We start from the raw sequence: 22,254 nt of genomic DNA on the forward strand, positions 1-22,254 counted from the left end.
GGAGGCCAAAGAAGATAATACTGACTATGAAGTCAGGATTGCCACGATAGCAGTGTGAGTGATCCACACAGATTTATTTCACAACTGGATATAAATATTCTAACATACCCTACATCTGCAAATTCTGATATTTTTACATTACAATTTTTCTAACATTCCAAGAGTGAACAGCTAAGGCTGTTTTACCTGCAAGATTGAGAAAATTAGACAGATAGCAATTACCTTTGTATACCAGTGCTGCACATAACAATCTGACAAGCTCCAAGCCGGTTGCAGAGCTCAGAGGATATCGGCAAAGTTGCAATTCCAGAAGCAGAACTGCTTGAGCTCGCTGTGGTTGTTGAATGCTTTGGACCAATGTTCAACTCCATCAGTCGTCTAAGTTCCTCCAATGCGTTGAGGGGGCGTAACAGCTGCGAGGTTTAAAAAAGTGTTGCGTATGAGTCTGGTTTGTGTTAATTTTTCACATACAAGGAATGCCACTGTGTGTAATAACTTTCCCACTTAAAATTTTTGCCCCCCATTGGCTGGGTTTTTGCCTTTTGTAATATTGAAGCACAGCAGTCTATGCAAGATCAAGCACAACTTAGCTTATGTATTCATTTCACTTGCACAAAAAACGGAGTAATAACAGAATTTAAGGCACAGGAACAGATTATTTGGCCCAATTGGTGTGTGCTGGTGTTTATGCTCTACATGAGCCTCCTCCCACACTATAAGCATATCCATTTATTCTTTTCTTCCTTGTGTACTTAGCAGTAAGATGCTCTAAGCAATATTGGTTTATCTCGGCATGCCTTAAAAAATGTGAAGTGTAAGGAAAATGTAGGTGTTACATGACCATGCACCAAGGAAAAGGAGAGCTAATGATATAGTATGTTACATCACTGCCAAATTTAGCAGAACTTAAGACAAATAGCTGGATTTACAACAGGTTTGTGTCTTCATTGGTGAGACTTCTAATTGATTGACAATGCCAATTAATCTATTTTTCCATTAAATGCAGATTATTCAAAAATCATACAAGGCGTTCAGTTAGGAACATGACAGAGGTTTGCTCAGACTACTGGAGACATCTTACCCGGTTTATCTTTACAGCTGCAGTAGAAGAATCAGAAGGTAAATTAGACCTTTCTAGGTAGAAAGTCCTATGGAAAGATTTTTTTTAAAAAACTCAATTCAGTTGAAATTAAGAATTAGATAGAGTTAAACATTTTTAAAAAATTTATTTGTAACATTTAGCTTATTCCTGGAGTTGAACAGCCAGGATATCAACAGATCCTTCAAGAATTTTTCCTTCATATCTTAATGGTAAATTATAATGCTGATGAAGATAAAGGATGTCTGTATGAGAGCAGATTTTTTTCCAAAGGCAAATTAAATCTCCCACAACTCTGTCCTAATATTCCTTCGACTCAACTCTGGAATTCCAACTCTTTTTGCACCCTTGTTCGGTGCTTCAATTTAGTTCCCCCAAATCAACAAAACCTGCCGACCAAGTTTGGAATTCAAGCTCATGTTAGGATGGGGGTGAGGGATAGGTCGGTTTTTTTTCATTTGTTCATGGAGTATGGCTGTCACTGGCAAGTCCAGCATTTATTGCCCATCTTTAACTGCACTCGACAAAGTGCTGGTGAGCTGCCTTTTTGAACCGCTGCAGTCCATGTGCTTGCTGTAGGTTCGCCCAAAGTGCTGTCAGGGAGGGAGTTCCAGGATTTTGACTCAGTGACAGTGAAGGAAGGGCGATATATTTCCAAGTCAGGATCACGAGTGACTGATGCCAACACTAAATCACCAGATTACAAAGTATATCATTTCCAATCACTTTGGATCTTGCTTTTCATTTAATTGCAAACAAAGCTCAGTTTTGTTGAATGTGAAGTGGAAGACAAGTGTCTGATCATCATCCAACATAGATTCTTCCAGAATCTTGATGCATGCAGAACTACCAGGATGATTAAATGCAAATCAGAGTTTGCACCAGTCTGGCTCCTTCCACCATGGGATCTTGGGGAAGACTTGACTGAATCTTTGATTTGATCAGAGTACATTTTCAAGGTATGATCATCCAAAACAAAAAAGTCACTGTTTTTTTTTCCTACATTCATTTAACAAATAATTAGCTTACCTGAGTCTCCGATAATAATATTTAACTTTTTCAAGTGAAGATGAATTAATCTGCTGTTGAAATTCTTCTGCCAACACATTTTCTGGAGAACATTGGCCCTCAAGAGCTGCAGAGAAAAATATAATTACTGCTACCTTGGTATAAAACCTTGCTGTGATTGCCTGAAATATAGTTACCACTATAAAATCGATTAAAAACAAGTCTCCCAGGAAAGACAACAAAAAGTAATAGTTCAGCATACTACTAAACCAGAGAGCAATAGCTTAATATAAATCTGGATTTTTTGATTCGACTTTTCTTCATTCTGATTTGTTTTACTCAAACCCTTACAACGTCTTGATGATTGCAATTGTTACCAAGTATCAGTTCGCTTATTACAGTAAGTAATATTTTAGTCAATCCGGGAAGAGGCCAATTTGGGTTCAAGCAACTTTCTGTATCGGATAGGATTTTATTGCAGTTTAAATTGATGACTTATAAAGAAGCATACTACAAACAAAGTAATTCATGACAACGCTACTTCATCGGACACGTCATCAGGATGCGCCAAGGTGCGCACATGCGCAGACGGTCTCATGCCCCCTGCGCATGCGCTGTGGTCCGGCTTACCAGGACCGCTTTGCGCATGCGCAGATGATGTCATCGCGTTATTTCGTCTTCCTCGCCGACGCGCCAGTTTGGCCTCTGCGCATGCGTCAAAGCTTCGGCGCGACTTTTTGAAAGTGGAAGGAGGGGAGGTTTCGTCGGGCATTTTCTCGCATTTTATCTGAATTCTTTTGGGCCTCCTTATCTCGAGAGACAATGGATACGCGCCTGGAGGTGGTCAGTGGTTTGTGAAGCAGCGCCTGGAGTGGCTATAAAGGCCAATTCTGGAGTGACAGGCTCTTCCACAGGTGCTGCAGAGAAATTTGTTTGTTGGGGCTGTTGCACAGTTGGCTCTCCCCTTGCGCCTCTGTCTTTTTTCCTGCCAACTACTAAGTCTGAATTATTTATTCGTTTAGGAGACTTGCTTCATTTTTATTTGACACAGGAGATTGTTCCAAGGTAAGTTGCTCTGCCTTTGTAAGTTGCTCTGAAAACATTTCCATTGGCTGGGCCACCACATGTTCTCCAGTCCCTGTTGTGAGTTGCTCTGAAAACATTTCCATTGTCTGGGCCACCGCATGTAGCAGGATGAAGGCACAGTGACTGTGATTTCTGGCGCCAAACAGTACACACTGCAGATACATGATGGCCAGGCTACCTGCAGCTGCATCTTCTCCATTCAGACTTTGTTGCCCTGCAAACATGCTGTTGTTGTGCAGAGGCATCTGGGTCTGCCTTTGGACAGGCTCGCCCCCAATTGTCGCTGGCGTGCATCTCAGACACCAACGACGACAGGCATGGCTGCTGCCATTGTGATTACAGAGGAACACCAAGGCCCCTCAGCCACAATGAAAAATACCGCTTGCTTTCAGATCAATTGTACCAGCTACAACAGGCCGTTCTGCAGAGTGGAAAGGCAGCATTCATGAGGAGACTGGACTGGCTGCGGCAACAGACTCTCCGCTGGCAGCAAGGACTGGCTGATGAGATGGAGCCATTTACTATGCCCAACAATTGCCCGGAAGCACCTTCGGATGGAGGTGGCCGCGCGCTGGACATCAGTCACGTGTCACAAACCCTGGATCCTGAGCGTCTCACCCCCTGGCCTAATGATCTGATGGACCATACATATGCCTGCCTGTTCAAATCTCCACTTCCCCTACCTGCGGTACCCTCTCCTTGCTGCTCAGTTACACAGTCACCTGCTCCTACACCCATCAGGGCAGTGCTCATGGACACACAGCCACCTGTTTCCCCATCCGACGTTGAAACAACCATGCAGAGCCTTGTGAGACTCCGCAATTGCCAGTTGCTGCCTGTCAAGCAGAGAGGGCGTCCAAAGGGGTCAAGCACTTGGGGAACATTCAGCAAGAAGAGACTGAGCACTAAAAGAAACAAGCATGCCATGTCCAGTGGTAGCAGAAATGTGAATGCTCTTGCTGTGAACACAACTGGTGATAGTAGTAGGCAGGATTAAATGGGAATGGATGGAAAGACGCACGAGTAACATAACCACTGGCAGGGAACTGCTGGGCTAAATGGCCAGCTTTATGTTCATAGCCCAAAAGAAATGTGCTTCTTTTCCAGCACCCTCACATCATTCATGTTTTCCCTGAGAGCAGCATTGAACCATCACGAGATAGGGGCAGTAACATCATCCTGACTCCTACAGCTGAGGTGGGTACTAAGTGATTCATTGGCGGTGTTATCAGTACATGCCTTTACCGCAGAACACAAAGCATGCTCAACAGTAATTTCATTGGAGGAAGGGAAGCTCTGACACTGATGTTCTTTCCTTATTTTCTTTCATGTAAAACGTGCCCTTGAGAAAACAATCCTTGGCACTTAAGGACAGCATTCAAGCAAAGGAGGCAGTGCGGGAGAGGACGCAAGGATGTGCTGATTCCTGCATCTGAGGTGGGTAATAAGTGCTTCATTGGTGACGTTATCAATTGGTGCCTTCACTGCAGAACTTAAAACGGTGTGCACAACAGTAATTTCAGTGGATGGAGGGAGGCAAGCTCTGACTCTGATTTGCTTTATTTCTTTTCATGTAAAACATGCCGTCGAGAAAACAATCCTTGAGACTTAAGGTCAGCATTCAAGCAACGAGGGCAACTAGATCATGCTGCGGAGCTCATCACGATGTGGAAAGGAACATTGCATTTATGGATGAATTGGGAATGCACATTGAGATGCGCTTGGGGAACATTCACCAAGAATAGACTGAGCTCAGACTCTTGTGACTTTGCCTTCTTCACATGGACAATACAGTAGTGGAATAGAGAGCCAAGCGTTCATTCACCACAAGGCTCTCCAGGAACAATCTCTTTAGCTGTGCATAGCAGAGACTCGGCCTGTCTGTCTAACGGGAATGCTGGACACAACACTCATGTATCCATGCACAGCAGTTCCTCGGATACTTAATGAACTTAATAAAACTTTTCAATAATTAAACCCAGAATTGTTGAGGCTTTGTTTTGCATGCTATTTCCCCGACTTTGCAACTGCACTTCAGATATTCAACTGGGGTAGAGGGAGGGGTGGGTGAAGAGGGGGAGGGGTGGGGAGAGCGGGGAGGGGTGGGGAGAGGGAGCATGCAAAATGCAGGGACCAAACAGTTGCAATGCCTGAAGTACTGTGGAGAAGTAGAGAAAGCAACTGGGTAGGGGAGAAAGCAACTGGATTGGGCATCCGCAGCTGGAGGGATCGGCTGAATGGAGAGAGCCGGAAGCGAGAGGCCGTAGAGAGCCGCGGGGAGCGAGCGTGCGAAGACCTTGGTGTCACCGGGTCCAGGGACTGGCCAGTAAGTCTTTTGCTGTTGTGTTTATGGCGCATGCACAGAAAAAGGCACTCCTCTTCCGTTCCGCTGCTCCCCCACCCCCCACTCTCTCCCCTTCCTCCCTCTCCCCCCAGCTCTCTCCCTCCCCCTTCCTTACCCCTCCCTCTCCCTCTTTCTCCCCCCTCCCCCCTCTTCGTCTTTCTCTCCCTCTTTCTCCCCTCCTCCCTCTTTCTCCCCCCCTCCGTCTCCCTCTTTCTCCCCCCCCCACCCTCCCTCTCCCCCTTTCTCCCCCCCCCCCCCTCCCCCCTCCGCCCCCCGGCACCGCTACCGCTGGTCTCCCCGCGCTGCTGCCCCCGCGCTGCTGTCCCCGGCCCCCCGCGCTGCTGTCCCCGGCCCCCCGCGCTGCTCTCCCCGGCCCCCCGCGCTGCTCTCCCCGGCCCCCCGCGCTGATCTCCCCGGCCCCCCGCGCTGATCTCCCCGGCCCCCCGCGCTGATCTCCCCGGCCCCCCGCGCTGATCTCCCCGGCCCCCGCGCTGATCTCCCCGGCCCGCTCCACTCTCTCACTCCGGCCATTGTATTCTGCCACGTGTTTGTCAGGTTTCATCTCTGTGATTCTTTGAGCAGCGCCATCTTTAGTCCTGGCAGCTGCGACAGTCGCCAGCTGTGACGTTTTCGTGGCACATGCTGTATTTGCGCATGTGCCAAAACAGCGCCACCTACTGATCGCGTTGTCAACAATTGCGGTCTACTACAAAAGCCGTGACAGATTACATTACAAGTGTAATTGTTGATCAGTCAGAGAAAAACACACCAATAGCCAATTGCATTAAACATTGAAGCAAAATATGTGAAACATTACAAATAAAACAATTGTTGGCACTTTGTAGTATATTTACACAAAAGAAAGACAGAAGTGTTTAAAAAATAGCAACTGTACCTTGTGTGAACAGCACAGTGTGTAGCTTTAAACTTCCACCATTCTGAAACTTAGAAGGCAACTCTGCAAAGTTATGACTTTCGAGGTAAAAGATAACTTTCAGTGCTTGCCGGCTTCCATCTACATGATAAGTGATGGAGTTGTCTGCAAAAATAAAATCAAAATCATCACCTCAGAATTGTTTTGGTATCACATAACAAAGAAAGACTACATATCTTGCAGAATCTCCCTCCATATACCACTGGAGCAACCCAAGACTAGACGACTGTTCAGAAAGAAAATTCATGTGAAGCAGGTCTTCCGTTTTAAAACTTGAAGGCCCAATGATCACAATTGGCTGGTATCCCTTACACAATCCCTGCATATCTCCACCCTGTATAAACCTAAATCCACCACAAAGGCTGTAGTTCAGTTGGACTAGGAATAAAAGAAAAAATATAACTAGAATGTATTTAATCAAAGTATGCTGGGAAGGAAGTGAGGGCATAAGTCGCTCCAAATAAGAAAGCAAAATACTCAGCCAGCTAGGCACTCTTTCCTCTGTTGGAAGAAAATGTGTAAAAGAAAAAACATTGTCAGGCCAATTAAATGTTCAGGCTATTCCAAGTGGTCATGTGAAAATACATTCTTACAAGTCTCATTAATGGAAGCCTTTGGGTCACACATTAAACCATAGAGTCCACAGCATCAATAGCAGCTTATTTTTGATCAAATGCAGTTTATATTTATCTTATGACATCAGGAATGGGTAAGTGTCCAGTGAAAAAGTCAGGTTAACATGGTTGAGAATTCAAAACCACTGAATTTAAACAGTATAGAAGGTGGCCATTTGGCACACTGCATCAGTAACTGCTCTCTCAAACTCGACCTTCTACCTTTAATATTTCCAACACCTTCTGCTGAATTATAGACTGACTACATCTTAAATCATTCTTCCTAGTACAAAATAAAATCAACATGTAAACCTAGTATTCTGCAATTATATAAATTGCAATCAGGTATTGTAGACAAGGATAATGCATATTAACATGAGAAAAACCTAATGGAATAAAAGCAAAATACTGCGGAGGCTGGCAATCAGAAATAAAAACAAGAAATGCTGGAAATGCTCAGCAGGTCTGGCAGCATCTGTGGAGAGAGAAGCAGAGTTAACATTTCAGGTCAGTGACCCTTCTTCAGAACCTAATGGACATTGAACACTAGACTACAAATGCCCAAGGTGACCAGAATTAAAGTATTTATCAAATTCAATATTTTAGATTAAAATAATTATATCTTGCACCAACAAAAATACTTGATCTGAAGATTAATTTTTTATACAAAAGATAAAATCAATCAAAAATAGTAGAGCAGATATAATCGAAGATTAACAGAGGTGCCCCGGTCAAATAAAAAGGCACACATTAGACAGAGGAACATTAATTTGAACCAGACATTGGGAAAAGGTAAATGGGGTCCTCAGCATTGGAGGGGAATTTATTTGGATGAGAGTAAGCAGAGGTCAAATGTCAGGGGTGTGGGGGATGAGGGAGTGGAACTTTCCCCTAGTAATATATTATCAAGCCTGTAAAAACTAAAAGGGAAGGTGATTCCCAACACGGCAACATGGTGTTTTTCCTACAAGAATGGAAGTCCAGCAACAGCACAGTCCAATGTGTGGAGAATGTTACATATTTAAATGCCAAAGAATTGCAGCTTAAAAGCTTTGGGAAGAGGCCTTCCATTTATTTGCTAAAATTAGATCGTGTACATATAGAACAACATATCCAGTACTACTATCATTTTTTCCATTACTGGAAGCAGTGAGGTTACATTTCAGGATAGTCTATTTTATGATAAGCTTTGATACTACATTACAAGCAATGCACCCTCATGGAGTACGATGAGCCTTTGCCAAACTTGGGCTGAGCTTGTTGCTGAAACTTGCTATGGACAGCATCCATGGAGCAGGGAAAATTTAAATCTGTTTATTTAGCAAGCTAAAACTACAGGCAATAAAACCCTCTTGACCAAAGCACAGTGCCACAGTACATGCAAGTACAATATTTTCTGGCATAAATCAACTGGATTGAATCATATATGTGAATGCTCAGGAGGAAGTGAGTTTTTAAATGGAGTAATAAGCGATAATTACTGCTGCCAACATCTGTGGCCTTGAAAATTTAAATGTTATAAATTTGGAGTCTCAATCCCTCAGAAGAAAACTGATGTTGCAGATTTTAGAATTTTTTTCTCTTATCTCTCTCCCTTAATCCCATCTATGTGTTCCATTCTCTATTTTGCGCCCTGTAAAATGATTTAAATGTAATTTGAACTTCCTGGCTTGCAGTTTGTGTCTTAGGGAAGATTCTTCAATCAGATTGGCTGAGGCACCTCTCAGCTGCTTGACCTACTTACAGATGCCACAGATCATCTGTCGAGGGCGCCACTTTGCAACAGAGATCAACTTTAGTAGAAATTTCCACTGACAAGCCAGTAGGTAACTATATGCGAGGTGAATGACTAAAACTGTAATTTCATTGCTGAGAGGGAAATCCGGGCCATGGTTAGCACGTATATTGATTGGATTTTTAATTTATTATTTAAAGCATGCACACTATGAGATATATAACTACCAGAATTTGCTGAAAAAAGCCAACGATGTGAATGATGTGTGTCATTATTGACGTGCAAAATTGGCTAGCAACTTGTGGCGAGGAAGAGATACCACATGATTTGCAAATCACAAGAAGTTTCTGGATAACTTGCGTCATTTTGCCATTAGCTTTGTGAAACCAGCACCTCATTCTTAGCCACCATGAGATTTCATGACATTGCTGCATTTGCAGATTAATTGGCCACTAAACTCACCATGGAAAGTTACATTTAGTAATTACCTGTTTTAAATTATGTAATAATTGTTAATCAACCAATTGTGAATCAACCTCTCTATCCCTGAAAGTGAACAATTAAAAATATGGAATCTCAGTCCTTCAGGTTGTGATTTTTTTTGTTGATTTTAAAAAATGTGAAATTTTTAAAGTTCACATTTTCTTACTTTTCCTTTCCTTTTTTCTCTCTCAATCCAATCTTTCTTTCTCCACCTGATTTGACATTGGATTCACCCACTCTAATTTGTTGTCCTCCTTAATCATTCCTGTTTATTTCTCAATTCGATAATCTCATTGATCAAGGAGATACATCATTTGTCCCATTGTTCACCAAGGTTCCAGATGCACTGTTGCCCTTGCATCACCCTTTTTAGCTCATACACACGTTCAACAACTTTTTAAACACTAAAACTTGCACGAACAAGTCTGACCGACAGGCCACACTGCAAGATGCCTCACTCCAGCAAAACCTGGGACGGATAATTTTTCTTTTGGACAACATTGCTAAATCATGTGTAGACCAAGTGTATGGGGTTTACTCCTCTAGTTGATAATTAAGTAACACTGTACTAGATTTTTAATTCTTAGTTTAATTGTTAACCAATAATAGATTCAGCTAAACACTGTCCTGCTGCCCTAGTCTCGAGCTTTGAATTTAGTAATGGAAATGATTCAGCTTTGCCAGTTTTCATTCTGGAATATAATAGTGAACGGGGAAAGTCAAGAGACATTTCAAACCAGTATACTATGCAGATGACATAAAAACAAACTTTTAAAAAATAGGAAATAACCATTGTTGAAAACTTACTTCGATTTCAGCAATTGATTACACAATGAATATGCTCCCAAAACTGTGCTCTGCACAGTAATTCAACTACAAAGGAATTCTAAAAGAAACATATTTTACCTGTAGTGTTGAGCGTAAAATTCATTATTGGTGGCAAATTGTGCAACGTTAAAACTTTTCTCTTTAAACCCAACAGTTTACCTTACACAATAATCAAGATGCACGACACAATCCAAGAAAAAATACATTTTAGTGTCTATTGATGTTGATTCCAGCTTCCTTCAGTCATGACTTGGCACATTTATGTAAAAAGGACCTAACAATAAACTTAACATGGAGACACCTATTTAGTCAGTCTCATGTAATATTGCTGTTGATTCTCTGATCGGTGTCTAGTTAAGTCAGCAGATTCAAATTGCCCATGATCCAGGAACCTGCCCATCAGATATCATGACTCTTATAAATATGCATTTGAATCCACAGATTTTAACGTGCTGTCACTGAATCAGGTCCATCCATTTAAAACATAAAGTCTGACGGCCAATGTGTCCCCCTCAGTTTTGCTTCCTCATTGTTTCACAAATGTCAGCACCTATTGTTTCTGTGAATTCACAATGGTCTTTAATAAAATATTTGTCATGTTAAAAATGGCTGAAATTAATCATGATTCAGTGACTGGAAAACTGTACTAAAGCATTTAGTCAATGAATAAAAAAAATCTAGATAAGCCAACAATGTGCACCAGAGAGTGATTCCATTTTTTAAAGAACCCTAACAACAGGCAGCACTTTAACTTTTACATTTTTTTTAAGATAAAGAAAATTAAACTTGCACAACTTCAGGTTCATTCTAATGACGGGATGATCATATTTAGAGTGATGGAAAAACTGTAGAAAAGCATGAAACAGAAATAATAATTTCAGCTGGAGGCCTGATAAGAGTTGTACAATTCCAAAACCCATCTTATATAGTCACTATTTCTGAGCATGTGTACAGATATGCGAACAGCTTTGTATAAGCATCTCCTTCCCCTATGGTCCTTCATTTCATGTATCTACACTAGATTCCCTGGTCGAGGGTTGTTGACCTGTTTTTATTTTTTTTTCTGCTATACAGTTGGTTGTTAAGAGGTGTGAAGTTTTCCCCCTCCCACTGGGGGACTACCTCAGCCCATCCCTTTCCCCCCCACTGTACTTTCCTCTTCCAAAGAAAAAGCACCTAGTGCTACTCCCTTTCCCCAACACACTCGCTCAATGAGTCCTCTTTCTCCAGGGGACTTCTCCCAACCCCACATACCCCTTTCCATCTGAAGTACCCCATGTCAGGATGAACCACGCCCAAGTCAGGTATAGCAAGGTTTAGACGCAGAGTGCAGTTCCCCATCCCCTTCACCAACATGGTGCCTCAGCCCCAACCTCAGAAGGGTGTCCACTATTGCACCAATTATATTTTTCCACATCAGTTATCCTTTAGCCTCCCAGTGCAATTGCCAATTTAGCAGCCTCACCTATTAGTACCAGGAATTAGATTAAGGCTACCCAAACCCGGATCACAATTAACACTGAAAGCCAGCATGAGATGTTCATCACATCAATTTGGGCTGGATTGGAACACATGCTGCAGACATGAAAGACCAGCACCTAACCCACTGCATCACACTAACTCCTAAATTCTCGATTCTTAAAAAGGTATACAGCTGATCAAAAAGGGACAGGCAGCTCAACCTCAAAAAGCACAATGTTCCTGAAACAAAACCCCTCTCTGTTCTGATTATGGTTTTATTTTGGTTCATAATTAATGATGTATTGCTTCACCTTTCTTTGAATACAATTTCAGCATTGACCATAAACTATGGTTAATATTCTCCAGATAATACACAATATGAAATCCTTACTTGCTACTGGGTATTCATGCTCCAGCTGTCTGAAATAGAATGTTACATTATCCAGATCGGACAAGGCGACCTTGGTGTCTTCCAGCATGATGCGCTCATCTTTCTGTGCACAAGTAAAATGATAATTATTAGTTCCATTTCACAGAAATAAGAAACAAGAAATATCCAGACTCCAGAAATAAGAGAAGCCAATAATGCAAGTTGGCCAACAGGCAACTGCTTCAAATGAATCCCTCCTGCATATTATCTTACTTTATAACATAAATTAGATAACGTAAAACATGTGTCCTTCACACTGTTATAAAAAGATTTACAGATCATGCATGGAACGATGAGGGTAGGGATCTTGTGTTCGATGTATGGTACAGTGACTTCTGGGTTCAATCTCACTTGTCAATCGACAGCATATAGTCAGTAGGCTTGAAAGCTTATTAACAGCCTTTCCATTTGAGCTGTCAGCACACTTCACTTCTGCCTCTATTTAGGCAAATTTTTGAAGCAGTAAGTACATCTTTGCATCAGAACATTTCAAGCAAACGCAACCAGCAAGGGTTTTGAGATCCTAGCAAGTCAAACAAACCAAGGGAAAAGTTGAAAGCATTGTTTAGGAGCAGGCATTGGGCTCACACATGCAGAGGAAAATCAAATCTACTTTCTACAGGGAGTCAGAGTCAAAAAACATTTTTTTTTTAAAAAAAGTGTTACTGCGTGAATGCTCCAGACTGAGGCCAAAAAATGATCTGCACAAAATATGGACAGGAATCCTGTTTTCTCTAATTTTACAGAGCAAATAAAAAGTAGTACCAAAAAAAACTGAACACACATCGGGCTGAAATTTATGCTCCCGCGCCAAAATTGGCAGTGGCGAAAACAATGGCCTCCCGTATCGCGAAGCGACCGCAATATTCAGTGTATCGGCTCATTTAAATAGCTGAGGTGCACCCCCCGTCTACCCCCCCCCCACCCAATGACATGGAGGGGGCAGGTTATCCGTCCCCGGCAATGGCATCAGCTACCTGTGCGCAGGCGCCGACGCCATTTTTAAAGAGCTACAAGCCCAATTAATTTAAATTTTTTAAGAAACAGGTAATAAAATTTAAATACATTTAATATGACCCTCTCCCACATCCCCAATATCCATCAAACTAATTACTTGCCCTCTCTCCCCACCAAAACACTTAGCTTGTCCAACTGACCTTCCCCCCACCCCACCAAAGTACATAAACATTACACGATAACCCTTCCCAACATCCCCTTCATCAATGACATTACTTTGATCCCACTTTCCCACCACCACCTCCCCCACACCCTGCACTGAGAAACTTACCTGCTTCCCCCTGCCCATCAGTGTTACGCCTCGGTTCCCCAGATGGGGATCTGAAGGCACGGGAGTACCGGCCAGTGGCACGAATATTACACCAGGACAGATGGTGGAAGCGTAAAGGTAACTAATTCATTTATTAAAATTAATTTAAATATGAATATATTAATGGCGGTCCCGTTGCCGAACAGCGGGGGGCCTGCCACAAGGCCTCGCTGCCACCGGCAATATCGGGCCAGCTCTCAAGGCATCGGGGTGCATGGCGGCCCTTTCCCGGAGTCATTTATCGGCAACCTCCACCCCCACTTCCCCCACCCGCCATTGGGAGGTCTGTAAAATTCAGCCCACCATTTCCACTAAAACTAGTGAACATAGAAATTTGAGCCACAAGGAATCTAGTGACACAACGGACAGGTGAGAAATACAAATTTCAACTTGAAAATTGAAAACCTCAATTTGCCGACAGTTTATTTCCCAATGCAAAAATACACAAGCAACAAAATCAGTGAATGATTATGCCATTTGTAAAGCTTTTATAACTCGCTTACAACTTCAAAATCATGAATTTTCTAGGTTCTCTCACTTGCGAAATAATTTTGGGTAATTCCCTGAACCCCATAGAGAATTATCTCTGTATGGTTGAGAGACTCCAAATAATGATCTGTAAATTTATGCACGTTTACTTACAACATTTGGAGAAAGCAGTGACTGAAAGTTGAGAAGGACCCCAGTAACAGCTATCTGCTCAAGCCACTTCTTGCTGGCCTCTTTGCTCTCCTCTTCATATTCTCCATTGTTGTTATACCGGTGGTTCAAAGCAGCCAACAGCTGCTCGGAAAAGGTACAGATGGCTGCGACAAGGCTTTGACAAAAGAGGACATCGCGGCGTAACTGCAAGTCCAGGTCTGTAGAGAGACGAAACGGAGCAGTCAGAAGAAGGAATCAAAATTAGTGTCGCAGTGAACAACTAATGTTTTTGGTGTTTTTTTTTGTTGGGAGTATAAGAACCTAATGTGGCTTAGGATGCAATTATACCTCGGGTAGTGGTCTTACAATGGTGTTAGTGAAAAGAGAGAATCTGTGAAAAAGAGAGCAAGAGGGAGGGAGACAAAGGAAAGAGAGAGAACAACCATGAGTGAATTTTTATCAACTTTTTTTTTTTAAATGAGAACCTCTGCACCTGATCACAATTCAGGTGCTCACAAATGGGCAAATGGGGACACACACCATAGTAAGGAGCTGCAATAGAATTTCTTGTACCACCAGGAACCAAAAACAAAATACATGTAAAAAAAAAATTCTTGAAAACACTAACACAGTCTTGGGTGCTGCTTTACTCATTCAACCAACGGGCAGTTGTCTCTTACGTGATCAAGTCCACAAGGCTCCACAAGTTGTCAGTGGTGCTGTGGATATTTGCAACAAGTCTGAATCAGATGAATGAATGGCTGAAGGACATTTTATTTACAACACAGCTTGGAAATTTTACAAGATGTAAACCATTCATGCCACAAAAATGTTTGAAAGTAGATTATGAAAATAAAAAGTGAATCACTACTTCTACAAAATCATAGAAAACACATTCTCTTCATACTTAAAATTCTTTACCTCCTTGCTAAGTAGAGAAATATAATCTAACCTCGAAAAATCTGAGGTCTACTAGCCCCATCCTTTACAAACCAAACTTTGCTTTGTCCAAACAAATGAATAAAACCAAAGTGGGCTCTAGGCTATACAAATAAACTGCTCGGAAGAGCATCTGTGGCAAAAAATAAATCCAGTCAGTAAGCAGCTTTATGGAGGGAAATAATTGACAATGGCCCAGATTTGGCAGTCAGCGGTGAAGTAAGGGTACGTGCCACTGACCTCAAAGAAAGCGGCACTGAGACATCTAGCATCCTCTGCAGAGGACGTGAGGTTGATTATTTGATAGTTTAATAGGGATTCCCAACATAAAGCTGCAGTGTTGGCATCAAGTTGTTCAAACAGCCAATCACATTAAAGAAATCTCAGACAGCCAACCAGGAAATGAACTGAAAAGCAGGAATAATCAAATCACTTATTAATTTTTTTTTTTTACAGAAAGCAAAATAAAGATTGGGACATACCATGGGATTAAGACAGAAGTTGAAAAATCATGAACTTTAAAAACATTTAATTATTTAAAAGCCTGGTCATTTATTGCAATGGAGACATTTAACAGCAATCCACAATTATGAAACAGTTGTTCAGCAGTAGATCGCCATTCGAAAACCCATTTCACCTCATTGAGCAAGGCTCTACTGTTTATGGGATTTCTAGCAGCAATACGAGTTTGGAAAAGGGAAAAGTCCTTAGCAGATTAGTTGATTTCACAGATTTCTGGTTTGGGTGGGGTCCACAATGTAGCCTGTGGCAGAACAGTGAACAACTTATGATTTCCACATTAATCCACCCTTGCACTAAAATCCTGAAATTGTTGTGAGATTCGGAGAGTCAATAATGGCAAATGTGACAATTCATCATCATAAACCCTGTAAAGTCTGGGATATAAACTCTATAGTTGGGTTTTTGAAGACAGCATATAATCAGCTACAATAAATAAATTTAAAGGCTAGCAATAGCAGCAGTTCCTTCAAATAAAATAATGATCTTTAATTTATTCTCCATCACATGAGGAGAGATAAAGTTTAATCTCATGTTAATTGAATTTCATATACACAACAGAACACAAAATGAAAATAGCCTCGTCACTTTAGAAAAAGATAAAACTAACGTGACTGAAGCTAGAAATAAGTTAACAATGAGCTATAGATATTAAAGCAAACTTTTCTAAAGATGTGTAACAACTAACTTTACATAACAAACCAAAATAAAGTTAAAAGGGAACATGCAAAGGACATTCCATTTAATAGTCTAAAATCCCAAGTCCATTGAAAACTCTTGCATATGATAATTGTTTTTATTACACATTTTCACAGCAGCCAAATAAGAATATTGATATGTTGTTCCAAGTGGGTGATGTAACATTACGATAGAATTTAAGAACTTTTTTTTAAATTGAGAAATAATTCACTTCAGAATGCTCCTCCAAGGAATAGTGTTACATACTGGAGTTAAACTCTTTTGTTTTCATTTAGTATGGACCACACAGACAAACAATAGCTAAAAAGGTTATGAGCGGCATGGACAGAGTGGATAGTCAGAAGCTTTTTCCCAGGGTGGAAGAGTCAGTTACTAGGGGACATAGGTTTAAGGTGCAAGGGGCAAAGTTTAGAGGGGATGTGCGAGGCAAGTTCTTTACTCAGAGGGTGGTGAGTGCCTGGAACTTGCTGCCAGGGGAGGTGGTGGAAGCAGATACGATAGCGACGTTTAAGAGACATCTTGACAAATACATGAATAGGAAGGGAATAGAGGAATATGGGCACCGGAAGTGCAGAAGGTGTTAGTTTAGGCAGGCATCAAGATCGGCGCAGGCTTGGAGGGCCGAATGGCCTGTTCCTGTACTGTACTGTTCTTTGTTCTAGTTATGAAGTAAATTATTATATATGGACCACAACCAAATTAACACACCCATGTTTTAGATGGGTCTTCTACCTTAACTTGAGCCTTTAAATTTCAAGGCTTTTAATTTTTTTTAAGCAATAACCTTGGTTCTTTCTTCTCCAGACAAATTTTACTTACGCCGATAACATTTATTTTCCATTACACTATGGAACAAAAAGAGTTATAAAGTAATACACATGCTTCTTTCTCCCCCACAGCAGTTTGGCTGACCCCAATTGCAGTGACTAAAACATGTCTTACCTGTGCAATGAAGTAGAGCTAAAAGCAATTGATTTTTCCCATCTGTTGAAGCAATTTTACAGAGGTTACTAAAATGTCAGTATTTGCACATCTTGACGTTAATAGATTTTAATTGAATGTTTACTTTAAGATTAGAATTATGTAAAATTTTAAAATGTTGCTCGATCTGCCATGGTGTTGCAAGGCCAAGTGCAGTATTCAGGTTAAGCCAACTTAAAGGGTACTGGAGATAACTGGACCAAGGTAGAGAACAGGAAATGAGAAGACAGAAAAGCAGCACATGGGAAGGGCAAAAGTTGGTGAAGAAGAGCAAGAGGTGGAGAGAGAGAAGATACACAGGAGAAAGGGAGGGGAAGGTAACAGTTAGGAAAGAGGAAGCAGAAGAGAAAGGGGTTGGGGAGGTGAGAGAGGCTGAATAGAAGCGGGGGCGAGGGTGAGGGAGCAGATAGCAATGGTGGAGCAAATGCAGGGATCACTTCAGGGGAAGAGGGAATGTAAGGTATGGGAATAGTTCAGGAGCCAAAGTGATGATTCACAATCTGGCAGTAGAGTACTGCTTCACTCTCAAGCTGCATCTAAAGTTCCTGATGTCATGAAAAGAGAAATTTCAATACACAAGCAGGTATCTAATATAAAGGCTGTACTTAAAGACCAATGGAAGTGCAAGGTCACAAGAACACAATTTAAAAATGATGCAAGCAGCATAATATTCCAAAGGTCTCTCCAATGTCTACAAAAACAACCAAAGCGTTGGAATAATCAAGTGGGGGGGTGGGGGAAAGAGACAGGTGTCATTTGTGTCATTTGATGTTATGAACCAGCAGAAATGTCAGCAATACGTTTAAGTTCAATTATAACTCACAGGTGTGCTCGGTATTAGATCTATAGCACAGCTGAGAAAATTACATTAAAAGACAAGCCAATCGTTTAAAATGTTGGAGCACAATTTACAAGTACACTGAAGTACTTGCAGCCATTTTAAGAGCATCTTCTCAATTCCAGTGCAGGAATTAAAATATTGAAGGTAACCATGGAAGAAATGTGTGGCAGTACCATCTTAAAACTGAAATGAATGCATCATCCAGTACAATATCCCATCGTACAAAACATGGGAAATTAAAAATGTTAAAATATCGGCTGTGTGGCAAACTATTCATTACTGCTCAAATTACTTTTAACATTTATTTATAAACATCCACACAGTGGTAAAACATGATCCTTGGCCTTGTGAAAAGCCCAGGAACATGTTCTTTATAAATACAGGTTACCATCTAGTGGAAATTTATGAGTAACTAAAAGCCATGCAGATCCTGCAGTGCTCAAAACTCACAGCCAGGTTAGTAATTGCAGAAATCTAATGGGAGATTGCAAATCTGCAGAACACAGCTGTAACCAAGATACCTGCATGTTTGGTGTAAAGTATTAGTTTGAAAAAAATTCTTTAAAAATCTGAAAACATTGAAATTCTCAGAAATGACTTGTAATAAAAAATTGACACCTAAAGCAACAAGTGCCATCAACTTCTAGTTATGAATACCTTAGAAAATATATTCATTTCAATGGGGTTGAGTATCAGGGAAAGGAGTAGATCTTTAGTTCAATAGATTTTAACATGCAGTTGGCTATCAATGCTGCTGTTGTAATTATAATTTTTAAATAGATATGTGAGATGATGAATCCTAGTGGAAGTAATTGGCTGAATTTTATCAGCCCCTCGATGCCATGGGTCGTGGTGGGGAGGCCCGTAAAATGCTAGCGGGAGCAGCCCGCCTTGACCCACGATGCTGAGAAGGCCCCGTCGGATATTAGCGGCCAGGCCTTGGTGCAGCCCCCCACCGCTTGGCGGCGGGGCCTTCATCCAGATACTTAAATGAACAATAAGATGATGCACGTGACCTTACCTGCTGGCGGCAGCTGTCCCACACCGATTTTACGGCCGCTGAATGCAACTCACACGCTTTCGGCACTCCATACAGAGTTCCGAGGCAAGAAACTCGTGCGAAGGGAGGAGAACTGAAATTATCAGGGCGGGGGGGTAAGCGGGGAAAACATTTATTATTGTTTGTGGGGATGGTGGGAAGGGGTTGAAGGGCAAAAGTGACGAGGTTTGGGGGGTAAGTTCACAACGTCAATAAAGTTAATTCAGGGTCGCTGGCCCTAAAATAGACATTGGGGGTGGGTTGAAAGGGTATCCAGGTTCCAATAAAATTTTTAAATGAGGTTTTAACCAATTTGCCCTTTAAATAGTAAAATTACATCTAAGGGCGTCATAGCCCTTTAAGAATGGCACTGGACGCGGTTGCTGGGGACGCAGTGGCCACCCCCTCTACGTCGTCAGGGGCGGCCGCTCTGCTCCCTCTATTAAAATGAGCCCCTGCGTGTAATATCACAGGGGCTCGGCGATGGCGCTTCCGTGTCAGAAGGCCGCCACTTTCACAGCGCACTGCCGCAGAGCGCAGCGCGCGGATAAAATTCAGCCCAATAATCCACAAAATGCTTACAGGGGGTTTTTACTGTATCAGTTATACATTGGATCACAAAGAATGCAGGGTACAGCAAAATACACAACACATAAATGTCTCTCATTACTGCCTAAAAAAAAAATTCACTTTCATCCGGTCTTAGAATGTCTTCTCTTCCAGCAGAGTTCCAAGTTGGCAAGAACTCAAATGAACTACATTTACCATTATGATTAAATCCAAAGGCAGCTTGCAGATTGTATTCCACGTGTTAAATCATTCAAAGCATAAAATATCCCAGGGTTCCAGACAGTCATGATTTGAGAAGCTATGCAGTTCCACCAGAATCTACTCCAACTTAGCTTTGACTCAATTCAAACAGATCCTTGTGCACTGAATCCAAAATAAATGCACATCCTTTTGTACTATGGCCTAGTTATAATAAAAAGTGAAGGTCTATAAAAATACTTTCACTTGGTTTCATCAACTGCGATCCATTAATTTAAAACTACTGTATTAAAAGATGTTGAAACGTCACACATGGAAGAACTGGTCTCAAAATTCATAGCAAATACTTTACTAACCTTCTACATATTCTTGTACATTGTCCACTAAAGCATTGATTGAACAAGGCAAGTTCCAGGGGTCCTCCTGAACATTTGCTTGGATTATACTTCGACATTTTACATTTCGGTCAACTTTCTGTCGAAATTCTAAAGAGAGATTCTAGGAGTTAGGTAATCACAATCTCATTTCTGTCTTTAGCAACCATTTCTGATATGGAGCTACTATACACAATGAGTGAGCAGGTCATGGTCTATTAGTGCACCACAATATTGTGCACAATGAGAAATTCAGATTTTCTGCCATTATTCCCCACAAATGGCACTTTTATGAAAGAGGTACTGAGAAATGCAAGAACAGGTTATAAGCATTACAGCAGTTTTGAATTAACAACATAACCTAAAGGCACTTTATGGAGGAAGGACGTATAATGGACACAAAACAAGAAATGGGGCCTGTAAGCAAAAATGTAGATAGACCTGTTTTAGCAAGACATTGGACATGGGTTTGAAATTTAATATTTATGTAAGTAGCTCTCAATTGGAATAAAAGAATTAATATTGTACTGGTCATTTTAAAACCAGGGAGGAATGCAGAAAAATATCAAATATGAAACAAAACCATCTAATTCAACACACAGCTCTGTGCTTAACCAGGGCAAGGGAGTGAATGAGTATTAATTTCTGCAGTCATCAATCTCATCAAAAAGCAGACATGGCAAAAACCAGTTGTTACTTCACTTAGCACTAAATGTGAAGTGTTTTGTACTGTTGAAAAAATTAGTATTAAACACCATTAGATAATCTGAGTCCATCGGGGATGACAATTCTGAAGTGGTATTAATCAAAACTTGTGCAGGATTTACTCCTTTGGGGCTATGAAAGTCCTAGTTTAAGATTTTCCTCCACATTTTAAGTTTACCTATCACTGAGTGCAAGTTTCTCCCCAAATCTGGTGACATCCCATACATACATGACAGCATAAATCATAAATATAAAATTACATAGGATCATAGGAAATAGGAGGAGTAGGCGATTCAGCCCCATGAGCCTGCTCTGCCATTCAACTAGATCATGGCTGATCTTCACATGAAAGTAATATAAATAGATGTAGAGTTGGAGTGCTTCCAGGGACCATCCTAATGGTTAGTTAGCTTTCACTTTGTGCAATGCAACTCACTAAACATTTGCACAGCAATTCACAAATGAATGACGGACACCTATGGAGATTTAAAGAGAAAGGCCATTAACGTGTCACCATTTGAAAAATGGAGGCAGAATTAATACTTGAATGTTATTACCATGAAAGCCTATGTTACCTTGTATGTTATATTCTGTACTAATGCCATTTGTCTCTTCAAAGGCCTTGGCCATTACTGAACCCTTGAGGAGAGCATCAATGGAATCCACCTGTAAGAATTCAAACATTAGTGAGCATCAGAATTTGTTTTTATGTCATTTCAATTTCCAATACTTGGTTTTTATGTTTTATTTCACAAGCTAGGCACAGCAAGTACTAAAAGATTACTCCTGGTGTTGCTCATGGTGGGACAGAGATTAAATTGTTGCAAAAGGGTGCTAGGAGGTGGAAGTGCACAAATGAGCTGGTGATAAAATTTGAAAAGAGTTTCCTCGAGATCTACCAGGAGACAGAGGAGCAAGTGTTTTTGATTAGTATTTTTTGTAGTTGTTACTGGTAAATAAGTAAATGTGTTCCCTTCACTTAATACACCTGATTGCAATTCAAGCAAATAGCTTTTTACTGTCAATTTAGGGTGTTGTTTTTAAAGAGAAAATCAAAAAAATTTAAAGCTTACGATGAAAGTAAATTATGTTTAACTTTATTTGTATCTTTCTTTCCACATATCTCAAACAATAATGATACCAAAATGGTCTACTTAAATATACTTGCTTAAATCAGGACCATTTCTCCCTCTAAACATAAGGAATGCTGTAGTGTTTCCAGAACTTATCACTCTATGTATTATTCACTGATCATATCAACAAAAATAAAATTCAATTGGTGTAAACATTTAGAATATATTACAAAATATACCTACTCCCTGCCATTGCCACCCTAATTCTTCCCTACTTACTTGCTTTTTCCACCTACATAAATGTTTATTTCATGAGAAATGTAGA

At 41.0% G+C, this 22,254-nt stretch overlaps 1 protein-coding gene across 2 annotated transcripts in view; it reads right to left on the reverse strand.

Annotated features, from left to right (window-relative positions):
* The window catches only part of prex1 (phosphatidylinositol-3,4,5-trisphosphate-dependent Rac exchange factor 1), a 270,479-nt gene that overhangs the window by 18,491 nt on the left and 229,734 nt on the right, over positions 1 to 22,254 (reverse strand). For both annotated transcript variants that reach the window (XM_068048258.1, XM_068048259.1), the window contains exons 29-37: positions 21,432 to 21,522; positions 20,134 to 20,262; positions 17,091 to 17,132; positions 13,992 to 14,209; positions 11,984 to 12,086; positions 6,433 to 6,576; positions 2,129 to 2,234; positions 1,082 to 1,148; positions 223 to 413 (exon numbers count right to left, since the gene is read on the reverse strand). In XM_068048258.1, coding sequence (XP_067904359.1) covers positions 223 to 413; positions 1,082 to 1,148; positions 2,129 to 2,234; positions 6,433 to 6,576; positions 11,984 to 12,086; positions 13,992 to 14,209; positions 17,091 to 17,132; positions 20,134 to 20,262; positions 21,432 to 21,522 — 1,091 coding nt within the window. The remainder of the gene's footprint in view (positions 1 to 222; positions 414 to 1,081; positions 1,149 to 2,128; positions 2,235 to 6,432; positions 6,577 to 11,983; positions 12,087 to 13,991; positions 14,210 to 17,090; positions 17,133 to 20,133; positions 20,263 to 21,431; positions 21,523 to 22,254) is intronic.

This window comes from Heterodontus francisci, chromosome 16 (genome assembly GCF_036365525.1).
Source record: "Heterodontus francisci isolate sHetFra1 chromosome 16, sHetFra1.hap1, whole genome shotgun sequence".
Taxonomy (NCBI): Eukaryota; Metazoa; Chordata; class Chondrichthyes; order Heterodontiformes; family Heterodontidae; genus Heterodontus; species Heterodontus francisci.